General features: G+C 41.7%; 1 protein-coding gene across 3 annotated transcripts in view; it reads left to right on the forward strand.

Moving 5' to 3' along the window:
- Positions 1-309: 309 nt before the first annotated feature.
- LOC113021414 (vesicle-fusing ATPase) overlaps positions 310-12,390 on the forward strand; it is a 73,669-nt gene continuing 61,588 nt past the window's right edge. For 2 of the 3 annotated variants that reach the window (XM_026166061.1, XM_026166062.1), the window contains exon 1: positions 311-454. In XM_026166061.1, the coding sequence (XP_026021846.1) occupies positions 443-454 (12 nt within the window). In that variant the 5' untranslated portion in view covers positions 311-442. Of the gene's footprint in view, positions 455-12,390 lie in introns of all 3 variants that reach the window. The other variant, XM_026166060.1, reaches the window with a different exon arrangement.

Here is a 12,390-nt window from a genome sequence, read left to right on the forward strand (position 1 = left end):
CAGCAGCGTTTGGGGCAGAGCGCTGTCCGTGGTGCTGACATGCAGAAATCTGAGGCTCTGGTTTCATTTACCAAAAAATAAAAAGCCGATGAATGGAGGCGGGATGACACTTACTGCACTGAAAGTCACTTTAGAATTTAGAGAGTTCACATTATTGTTATTAGAAAAAGGGAAAAGAAACTGTCTAATATATGTGCGCGTGCCAAATATGCAAACGCTATCCACCGGGATGCCACCCTTAACAATGTAGACCCACTTTTGCTCAAAGAGCCAGACGAGTAGGGTGACGTCTCCCTCCGCTTCCGCTCGAATCAGCCAATCAGAGCCGAGTGCGCCGCAGCTTATAAGCCCATCTGCTGTCGATCCTTTCGCCCTGACCGTCCCTGCTGTCCTGTGTGCCGCTGACTCAAACTGCAGCCCCTGATCTACCGCAACCGTGAAGATGGCGACCCGGGTAAGCTCCGTGCGCTGCGTTTATTCCTGTAACAAATCGCTCTCAGTCCGGCTCGTGGCTGGTAATGAAAGAAGCGCACCCGCAGAGCAAAATGTCGGACGAGCCGTATGTGCGGACTGTCAGGGGTCTCGGTACACGGAGCACCTGAATGTCACCGCGACTGCGGACTCTGGTGTTTATTTCACACCGTGTGATAACGCGTAGCTTGTGCAGCAATTTGCTACAGGACGGTGTGTTCGCCACCAGCCCCCCCACCCCCCCACCCCGTTACAGCTGCTTCGGTGCTTAATCCTGGGCTCTGCTTGTCCTTGACGCGACTGCGTGAAAAGCGACCACTGAGAAGCTTCGTGGATGCGTGGAAGGGTGCACGGTGTTGTGTGGGACGCGCAGAGTGGTGCTTTGGTGACAAGGGTGAAAACAGCCTTACGTGCTCCAGTGTGTGTGTGTGTGTGTGTGTGTGTGTGTGTGTGTGTGTGTGTTTGGCGTTAGGGAGCGCTGGATGCGGTGTGAAGCAGCAGAGCAGCACGGCTGACTGGTGGGCTGTAACCTACCTACATATGCACATGTAGGTTGCGTGCAACCTGTCGAAAAGGAGGGAGGATGATGTCAGGTAACCGGCCTCAGCTTCCCCTAGTGGCCCGGTGTCATTCTCACACAGCCCCAGTTATACAGGTCACACCTGGCAATAACACCAGGACTGGTACTGCAGTAGGAATTATTGGGTTAAACCCTGATACCCCCAAACTGCTGCCTTTATTATGCAACGCAGTAAATAGCAACCTGGTCACTAGGGTGGCATATACTGAGAAAAGCTAGCACCAACACCTCTGTGTCTGTGTTGTAATTTATTAGCCCTTTGTCCTCAGCCAACAGAGAAATCTTTGTAAACAAACAATACTGTTTGCAGGGCTTCTGAACTTTTAGCCAACACAAAAGATAAATATCGACAGTTGACAGATGTTCTCGTTTTTGCGGATGTATATATATCATTATTCCAGGCCTCTTTTACCTCCATGACTCCATGTATGACTTTGGAGAAACATATTGACACCTGCTATCACTATGATACTACGTCCAGCAGCTGCTCAGCTTAGCTTAGCATAAAACAGGCAAACAGTGGACATGGTTAGTCAAGTCAGACTAAGCTCTTCTCTAAAGCTTACCAGATAACGTTTTATCACATTTGTTTTCACTGTGTAAAAAGAAAGTGCCAAGACTACACTGTTATAATGGTGAATTATAGGGCAATATATCGAATGTACTCGATGTGTTCGTTTGTCCACGTACAATGGTTAAAATGGCTTTATCGTAACCATCGAGTATAAATTGCGATGGCAATATTAAGCTGTCTGCATGTAATCAACTTTGGGGGATTTTTTTCTCCTACGTGCTGCGAATCGGAAAGTTTTCTACCTGCCCTGAGCAGGCGCCGCACAGTTTCAATTACAAAAAATAATTCAAGTTAATTTCTGTGAAATTAAGATCAGCAGTGTCATAAATAACCCAAACATTGAAATTCATTTAACTGAGTTTCACTCCTTACCCATATGGAAAAGATATATATAAATCTTATAAAGTTTGTATCTGTCTTGTGTGAAACTTGTATGAAAAGCATACAAGAGTGAAAACAGATATAAGATCCCTTGAAAAATTATATAATGAAACTTGTATGTTTTGGATACTTACTAAAACAATGTATGAAAGTAATGAGAAAGTGGCCACTTTCATGAGTAAATCATATAAGTTTTTACTATTTCTTTTCCATATGGGTATTCTCAGTGTTCCACAGCTTATTTGCATTGAGTCTGTCCCACCAGCTCTCCAGTTTAAGATAAATTTGACATCTGGCATCATGTAAGTAAGTTTGTCTCAGAGTGACAGAATTTTATCACTAGATACATGCGTGTCTGTCATTTTTTTGTAACTGCGAAGACCTTTTTACAAGATACTACACTATGATGCTAACTTACACATGTTCACTTCAGGCAAACTTTAAGTGGACTTGAAAAGCCAGTAATGACTATTTGTCCGCACTCTCTTACGCTGCTACGTGTCCATGACCGAGCACAAACCCTACCCTACAGGAAACACTGAACTGAGGAGCAGCATCGCATCCCAGTATAGAAGTTTTTCATGCAACATTATGTGGACTTTACACAAGAGCTTTCCAACATATAGGATGTGATACAACTACTAGTTACAAGGGGAAATGTGTATCTGATTGGAGAGTGGTTCCTGACGGTCACCAGTTGTCGCTGGAGTGTCTGTACCAAAAACCTCCTTATGATTTATATATGATAGCTTCCGCTTGACTATTATTGTTTGCAGACAAACTGATGTCTTCCATTCATATGGAAGGTTGCTGGGGCAGCTTTACTTTGGATGGAAGACATGTATTTGTCTGCAAACATTAATAGGCAATCACAGATTCCCAGCATGTTCCAGTGACTGTACCAGTCTGCCAGCAACCCAAAGCAGTTGCAGAGAGGTGTTTGCCTCACCGACAGTGGTTGCCAGATGGTTGTGGATCAGTCTGTAGGCCTGCATGACTCTGGGACTTTGTGCACTCACTCTACATTGTCACCATGATTGTCACTTATCCAAAATGGCGGGCAAGTTAATGACACAGTTAGCAGTCACATGATTCCTCAGTGAGATAAATAAGCAACTTCTGTAGACACAGATGATAAAATATGGAACTTGAAATTAATATAAGAAGTCCCCTTTATTAGTTATTGCCTGGAGATTCTTAATGTCTCAGGTTCTGCTGTTTTAACATGAAATCTTAGGTAAACAGTGGTGTTACCAACTGCATTAATGAAGGTCCAGCTTTATTTAGGTGCAGAACTTTAATTAGTATGGTTAACACCTATTTTTAATGTCAAATGGATGTTATGAAATAGGTCTTTAGCCTGGCACAAAGTTCTTCTTAAAAGGACAATTCTCATTTTTCCAACTCCGCATCCAGGCTTTGTGCTGAGCTAAGCACATCAGCTGTTGGCTACATACTACACAAATATGAGAAAGGTTTAAACCTTCTCATGTCACCATTGGCCAGAAGGCAAATGGATCAAACCAACAAGTCACTTACAAAGTCTACGACACAATGGCTTTCTGAAAAAAGCCCATCCTACCACGTCACCATGTAAATGGTGCAGTGCAGCTTCATTTCCAGTGCAGAGCTTGTATTAATTTGAGTTGAAGACAGACTCATCAGCACAAAAGTGCAGGTGGTCTGCCGAGTCATGATGCAAGGTGCTAACAGCCTTAGCATTCCACACAACAACTTTCTCACTGTGCTCATCTAAAAACAGTGAAACCCAGTGTGCTTCTGATTGAGGGTGTGCCTTGTGCTGGTACATTTACTGTATTTTAACATAACCTCTTTAACCTCTTGATCACCTCTCTGCATGCTAAAGCTGGAGAGTAGCACAAGCACACACCATTAGCTTGGTGCTGTTATCCAACGAGCCTCAAGCTGCGTGTGCCCGGATTTCATGTGTCAGTGGAAAACATGACTGCTACATCACACTTAAAGTGGAAGCACCTCCTCCCTCAGTGGGACTGTTTTCTGATACTCCAGCAGTCGTTTTACTCTATCAGCATGTCTTTACATTCCAACTGCTGCCTGATTTATGAGGTTCAGCATTCAAGGGAGCTCAGTCAACACTGCATGGAAATGACCACAGGTTTTATTTTTATCATGATTTAGATGAGGAATCTGCCTGCGTGTTATTAATGTGTTTTTGTCATTATATTGCTGTATATAACAACAATTCATAGTACTATATTTTAACAACTTAACATGAGCTAGACCCACGCATCATTTAATAATAATTGTGTGGCCAAAGCTTCCTGTATGCACAGAGACAAAAAGAGCATAAAAGAACAAAAAGACATGGACGATCATCACAAAGAGGCTCATACAAACTATTCAAGCCTATACGACTATGGAGACACAAAATGAGCACAAAGGATCAATAAAACTGCACAAAGACTCAAAACCAACGCAAACTAATACAAATGAAGTTGACAAGCCATGAAGACCATAAAAATTCAAGATGGAAATTTTTCTAAAACATTTTTAGAGGGAGCAGAAATCAAAGCTTCTTAAGATTTTTTTAACTCTTAGAGAAACCTTTCCCTGTCAAACAGCTTCTTTGGAGTTTACTCTGACAACAGAGGCTAGTTTAATTTCCATGTTCTTAGCTGTTTTTATGAAGCAATGCTTTTTAAAAAAAAATCTGTTAAGGGAACAAGCAGCTTCTTATTTCACATTAGCTAGCAAGCTAATTGTGCTAACCTCAGTTCTCCAAGTAAACTGACAAAACAAGATTGCATCTGTCTGAGTTTTTGATGTTTCCAGTTAATTTATTTTTAAAAGAAGTGCATAAAGTAAAAGAGTTACATCCTTAAAATCACGCTAAAAGACTGAAACTAGCTCTCTGTCACCAGGAAAAATGTCTTCCTTTCTCGAGCCATGAAGAATTAGCTTACATTTCAGTGTAAAAAAAAAAAATTAAATCTTAAGACCTTCACAGACCTGACACATAAAATTTGTATTAATATTTTGTGCATTAGATTTTTTTCTGCCAACTCACCTGTTCTTTATCAGCCATTTACACTGAACACATAACTTTAAAGGACCAATTTGCAGTATTTATTTTATCAGCTCAATAAACAGATCTGACCAATCAGACCACTGCATTTGGCAACAAGTGCACTCTGAGTTGAAAATGGTCACCAGTACTGAATATGCAATAATCTAAGATACTATTGTACCTGACACATACACACAGCTAGATGCCGATAAAGCTTCAACTCCTGGAAACCTTGAAATTCTCCCTGCTGCTGTCTTCTCCTGAGAATTGTTTGAACCCAGAATCTTTTCTTTCTTTCTTTTCTTGTTTAGAAGCATCATCATCTTTTTACAGTGCATGTTTTTATTCACAAACATCTAATGCTTCCAGTGTATATATACGTTGGGCCTCAAATTCACATCAGAAAATTTTTAAACTTTTCACAATTTTTTGACTTTAGTTTTACAAGATAAAAGGAAATCAATGACCGTGCTCTAATACTGAAAACATTCTGCTGTCTATATTACATTCTAATCATTACTGTGCATTCATTATCTTCTACCTCTTTGTTGTAGCACTGAGCAGTGTCTTTGCATTAGAGCATGTTCCACAAATGAATACAAAGCTTATCATGTTTCCCTTTACCAGACTTAGTAATGTATCACATTTCCCCAAGTCTGTGTGCAGTGTGTGTGTGTGTGTGTGTGTGTGTGTGTGTGTGTGTGTGTGTGTGTGTGTGTGTGAGATAGCATGTCCTCCCCCCTGGTCACCCAGCTTGTCAGAAGTGTCCACAGGCATGATTTTTGATGTCCCCAGCTGGCACTCACTCGTATACCCTTCATTCTGAAGTGCCCAGCACAGTTTGTACTGTTTCAGGGCATAAAGTCATCTGTCAGAGGATATCAGGACAAAGCAAACAGTTCCCCAAACTGAAACGGTCCTGGCATCAACAACAGTCTCAGCAAGAGAATCCTGTTCTAAAGCATATTACCACACAAGCTAGCAAGCATGAAATTATCAAAGAAACTTGCTAGGTCTGCTAAGAGCCTTAACATTTATTTCACTGGTGACCAAGATACAAATAAATACTTCAATATAAGTACATGCAAACTTGAGATATGGATACGATTAGTCAATAAAAACAAGAACGCTTATGCCCTCTAATATCTCACATGTTTACTATGGTAACCATACACCGGGACCATAATATAGGAAGATCGCACTGTCAACACTGTTATCACTGTTGTCACTGTTGTCACTGCAACACATCAGCTCATATGTTTTCTTGGTTCAGCTTTTCTCTGATTCTTTGCTGTTGAGGGTAGAAAAATGCTGCCTGTAGCATTTTGGAGTTTTCCGATGGATTGCTGTTCAGGAGTCCATGAATGCCACATCTCCTGTTTATAATCAGCCAGAAACCATTAAAGATTTTGTCTGCGAAACATTCAGAAAGTCTATGAAAGCAGTTTACAGTGTGCACAGTCATCCAGCAAAATGTACGCGTTAAGCCCAGAGCGTGGAAAGCTCGTGTGGCTTGTCAGCAAGCAATTTTTATTCAAGTGCATCCAGCTTTGAGGGTAGAAGGCAGTAGAGAAAAATCCTTAATGGACCAGATGTCGGCACGAGTTAGCATATTTGTAAAAGCCCAGCATTCATCTCCTGTTTCTGACACTGTGTTGGCTTTGCTCTAGAGGCGGGAATGACAAAAAAAGATACAACTATGGGTTTCCCGCTGTGATGCTGAACTCACAGTGTTTACACAGCTGCTAGCCTGACAATACAGATCAGGTGTGTAAAGACTAAAAGAAAGTGTGGCTCAATACCTTTGCCCATATCATACAGGTTTAGTTTATGCATCCACACCAGACCTCCAAAATCACAAAAACCCCACATTATGTTTTCACTTACTGAGTTTGCCCACTTTTTTTTAAACTCTCCATAAAATACAGCTTGTTAACAGAGTCTGTAACAGGTTACAGGAATGAATGAACAGCTGTTCATTGGAGCCTTTCCTCTGGGTTCACTACCGGCAATACCAGTCAGCAGCAGGACCCAGAGTTGTGCATTACACTAATAATAAATAACCACAGTCAAAGTGCTTATAATAAACCTTACATCACCTTTAAGAACAAGATGTGTCGACCCTGGGTAGTATGGTGAGGCAGTAAGTGACTATTGATCTGAGGTTAAATGCTAAACTGAAATTAGAATTCATGTGGGAATATTCTGCCTTTGCCTCGTAATAGCTTTCGTGCCAATTTGCAGCGAGTCAGGTTATGGTTGGAGAGAAGTAAATGGTTTAGTAAGACACTTGGGTTCCCTTTGCCGATTGAACTAATGACCTTTGGCTCACTATTCAGTCTCACCAGCCATCTGGTCCTCATAAAGCCTTCTGGATTAGAGAGCACAAGCTCAAGACTTAAAGCCAAAGTTACTGTAAATGCACCATACTGCTTGATTTACTGTATAAACCGTTTTGGTCTAGCATGTCCCATTTTTGATTTTTAGCTTTTATGTTCCAAGGATTGGACAACTAGGATGACTGGACAGAAATGTCAGTGAGATTCAGAATTTAAGAAATAAGTTCAGTCTTATGAAAAGTGACACCACATCCAATGTTTGTTGGTAAACTGATTCTTGACAAGGAGTTCAGTAAATCAGCACGGGGAATGCATTGGTGCGAGATGTCCAGAATTTTCTTGGCAATCACAGAGCAGAGAATTATGCTGAGCTTGTGGATAAAATCCTGAAACCATATCAGCTAATGAGGGCCAGAACATCGCTGACGACGCACTTTTTACTTTCTCATCTCGACTTTTTTTAAACTAAATGTAGGCGATTATGAGCATGGGCCAAGAGTTCACCAAGACATAAAAGTGATGGAAAACCGTTATCAGGGAAATTTTAATCCAAACATGATATGTGACTATTGTCAGTTTTACAATACAGTAGGTTAGGTTTTTGATAGTGTTTGCGTGCGCGTCATTCTGTCTATAAAGACAATAGCTCGAAAAGTTTTCAATTAATTCTGATAAAACTTTGGAGGTGCGCAGAGTGGAGTCATGCTAACAGCTGATTAAAATTTGGCTTACATCCACCTTGGACTTCAGTGTCAACATATTTATTGATTTACTGGTCAAAAACTGACAAAAGGCTTAGACCTTTGACCTCAAGGTCAGCAGATTGATCTGAAGGTCAAAGTGATAATATTGAGACATTTAAACTATGTTTCTTCCCACCATCATTTGAATTGACAACCTATAGGCATATAGGGAATGATATATGGGGACTTTGGACCTCTGGCCTCATCTTCAAGGTCAAATAAGGTCAAACTTTCAAAAAAATGTCTTTAAAACCTTATAAAACGAGCTGTTATCCATCACTTACCCTTTGTGCAATCAAACGAAATATCTGTCATGCTACTCTTGTCTGATTTTCACTGCATTATAAACAATATAGGAATATGAATGTAAACAACATACAGGACTATTACTGTTACAAAATACAATCCTGCTCAGAGAGTGAGCTGCCTTGCACTCTCATAGTGCTTCGTGATTTGAGCTAGTGTGTGTTAGAATCGTCTGACTGTGTTTTGCTTTTCTTACAGCTGATCCTGAATCAGCCCTGACCTGGACATGTAATGTTCATGCTATGGAAGCTATTTGTCAGGGTGATACTGTAACACTTAGGTTGCACGTATCATCAGGCAGCGCGGCAGTGCAGTGGTTAAAAGAGCACGGATCATTGGGGCCTCTCTGTGTGGAGCTGGCGTGTTCTGTCTGTGCCTGCGTGGGTTTCCTCCAGTGCTTTGGTTTTCTCATCTTTGTTAGCTTAATAGTTGCTTCTAAATTAGCCGTAGGTGTGGATGGGGGTGTATTGTGCCTCTGTTTGCTGGGATATGCTGCAGTTGGAATGGTTAAGAAATTGGACGGATGATTTGTAGCACCAAACTCAATTTAACCCTTCACACATGATTTTGCGTATGTAATTGAAAATCTAGCTGTTGCTGCCAGTGCTGATTCTTGCTTTCCAGCCTGCGCTGAGTAGGTGCTCTCAAGGACTGATTTAATTGTATCAGAATCAATAGCTGAATTGATTCCAGTCAATGAAGGGAAGAAAGAAACGCACACCTACTAGTGCAGCTGAACAAGTGAGTGGGCTACAGAAGATGACAGCTCATCTATTATGTGCATCTCCTTCCCAGTGGTCTCCGTCTCCTTCTCAACCTAATCAGCTGTTTGTTTCCTTCATAATTTCCCCCACTCATCTTCTGCTTTGAAGACATTTCCCAACAGTCTGTTATTCGTTCCTCTGCTCCCAACTTTTTTTTAGCACCTACACCCAAGCAGCAGACATCATTAAGGTGGGATCCTCAAAGACTTCCTCTGTCACATTCTGCATAAAATGTCTTCATCTGGGATTTTTTTAGGTTACTGATCAAACAGTTATGCTTTACAACCTTTGGCCCACTTTAAAGAAAACAGATGCAGCACCCAGTTGATCTCCTTTCTTCTAGTTACAGGGAGCAACGCAAAAGACACTGCTGTGCAATATCACAGCATCACCTTACAGTAAATGCACTAGTTGCAATTTGAACCCTAAAGTACTAAAATTATAGATTTACCACATTAAAAATGCAGCTCAATATTTTATTCTATTTTATTTTATTTTATTTTTATTTGGATGCCTGAATCTTCCTCTTTGTCGAGGATAGGAAAAAGGTGTTCTGCTATCCTTCACAGAGATGGGTTTTTGCTGGAGGGGTTGTGTTACTCTGTCTTTTACATACAGTAAAATAGGTGCTGTGTTGGTCTGAAGTCTTACTTTTCAACTTGTGTTGTTCTGTAGTAGTTCTTGTATCATTTTGACAGTTTACACTGGAAGGATGTTTTTATTTCAGGATGGTAGAGACTGGGAGTCTTAACATCCGATGTGCCAACTATAAATAACCTCTATGTCCTGTATTTTTTTACTGTGTGGAGTCCTGGTCAAATTTACACCGGGATTGTTCAGCCAGTCATTTTAAGTGCAAGCCATGCAAGTTCTTCTTCTCATTATAAGCGTGTGTTACATGTAGCCAGCTGTCTCGGTGCCTGCATTTTCCCCCTTTGAAACAAACTCTATTTGCGTATAACTCGCCTGTTTGGCCTTATTACACACCTTCACTCAGTCCAACAAATACTCTTGCTGCCTATGATTCAGACCCAGTGGTCTTTTAAAGTAGGCCAGGTTTCTCTCAGAGCAGATGTTTGGCATTAAAAGGACCTTCTTCAGCTTGTTTGCCACAATGTTACAATTTGATGACTTCTTCAGACAGTTATTGGACTTGCTCCTTTAGCTTGTTTGGCAAAAATGTGTCAGGAGGTAGAGCAGGTTATCTTTTAATTGGAATGTTGGTGGTTTGATCTTTGGCTGCTCCAGTCTGCTGCAGCCCAAATTGCTCCCGATGCAGTCGTTAGAAGTGCTTTGAGTGCTCAAGTATTTTGGAAAAGCGCAATATAAGAACAAGTCAATTTACCATGTATTACTTTTTGTGCAGTTGTACACTGAAGTACCAATGCATGGTCCAAACAAAATCACAAGGCACACCCAAACTTTCCTTATGATACATCATTTGGGAGGCACTGTGATAAACAAAGCCAAACAGACAACAAACATATTTTGATCTCATCTCTTAGAGGATTGTGCTCTCTGTAGTCACCAGTTCTTCTCCTTGGTGGCGCTGTCACTTGGTGTTTGCTCGCTCTGTGGTAGAGTATCACTTCCTGTTCCTGCTCAAACACAGTGGTGTTTCTGAGTAGCTTATCTGCTTAGAAATTTAATTAAAAACTTTTAAATACATTCTTTTCTCATAGTATAATCTTCACGTGCTTTATCCGAAGCACACTTTCTGTGTACTCACTACCTAATTTATACCCAAAGTATTCACTGACTGTCTCTGTACTGTTTCGCTAGCTTAGCTTAGCTCGTAGCCGACTCGTTAGCACCATGGCTACTTCATCTGTCCCTCCTGCACTTTCCTGCTCATTGTGTCAGATGTTTAGTTACTCCTCGGCCTCCTTTAGCAGTAATGATATCTGTAACAAATGTAGCATATTTGCAGCTCTGGAGGCCAGGATTACTGAATTGGAGACTCGGCTTCGCACCCTTCATTCACCCGTAGCTAGCCAGGCCCCTGTAGCTGGTGCAGCCGAAGATAGCGTAGGCCCCGCTAGCTGTTCCCCGGCAGACCCCAAGCAGCTGGGGAAAGAGGGCGGCTGGGTCACGGTGAGGAGGAACATAGTCCTAAACAGAAGCCCCAGGTACACCACCAACCCGTTCATGTGTCTAACCGTTTTTCCCCACTCGGCGACACACCCGCCGGGGGTCAAACTCTGGTAATTGGTGATTCTGTTCTCAGACACGTGAAGCTAGAGACACCGGCAACCATAGTGAATTGTCTTCCAGGGGCCAGAGCAGGCGACATTGAAGGAAATTTAAAACTGCTGGCTAAGCGTAAACGTAAATTCAGTAAAATCATAATTCACGTCGGCAGTAATGACACCCGGTTACGCCAATCGGAGGTCACTAAAATCAGTATTGAATCGGTGTGTAACTTTGCCAAAACAATGTCGGACTCTGTAGTTTTCTCTGGTCCCCTCCCCAATCAGACCAGGAGTGACATGTTTAGCCGCATGTTCTCCTTAAATTGCTGGCTGTCTGAGTGGTGTCCCAGAAATGATGTGGGCTTCGTAGATAATTGGCAAACCTTGTGGAGGAAACCTGGCCTTGTTAGGAGAGACGGCATCCATCCCACTTTGGATGGAGCAGCTCTCATTTCTAGAAATATGGACAAATTTATTAAACCCCCCAAAATATGACTATCCAGAGTTGGGACCAGGAAGCAGAGTTGCAGTCTTACACGCCTCTCTGCAGCTTCTCTCCTCCTGCTACCCCCCCAAAAACCCATCTCCATAGAGACTGTGTCAGCTCCCAAACAGACAAAAAACAAGCTAAAAACCAGCAACAAACAACTTAAACATAAACAATTACAAAGAAAGAACAATAAAGTATCCACATCTGAACCAAAGAGTAAAACAGTGAAATGTGGATGATTAAATATTAGGTCTCTCTCCTCCAAGTCTCTGTTAGTACATGAGTTAATAATTGATCAACAAATTGATTTACTCTGCCTTACAGAAACCTGGTTGCAGCAGGATGATTATGTTAGTTTAAATGAATCAACACCCCCGAGCCATTCAAACTACCAGAAATCTCGAAGCACAGGCCGAGGGGGCGGTGTGGCAGCAATTTTTCGCACCAGCCTATTAATCAACCAAAGACCCAGACAGACTTTTAATCCATTTGAAAGCCTGA

Source organism: Astatotilapia calliptera, chromosome 4 (genome assembly GCF_900246225.1).
Source record: "Astatotilapia calliptera chromosome 4, fAstCal1.2, whole genome shotgun sequence".
NCBI classification, from domain to species: domain Eukaryota; kingdom Metazoa; phylum Chordata; class Actinopteri; order Cichliformes; family Cichlidae; genus Astatotilapia; species Astatotilapia calliptera.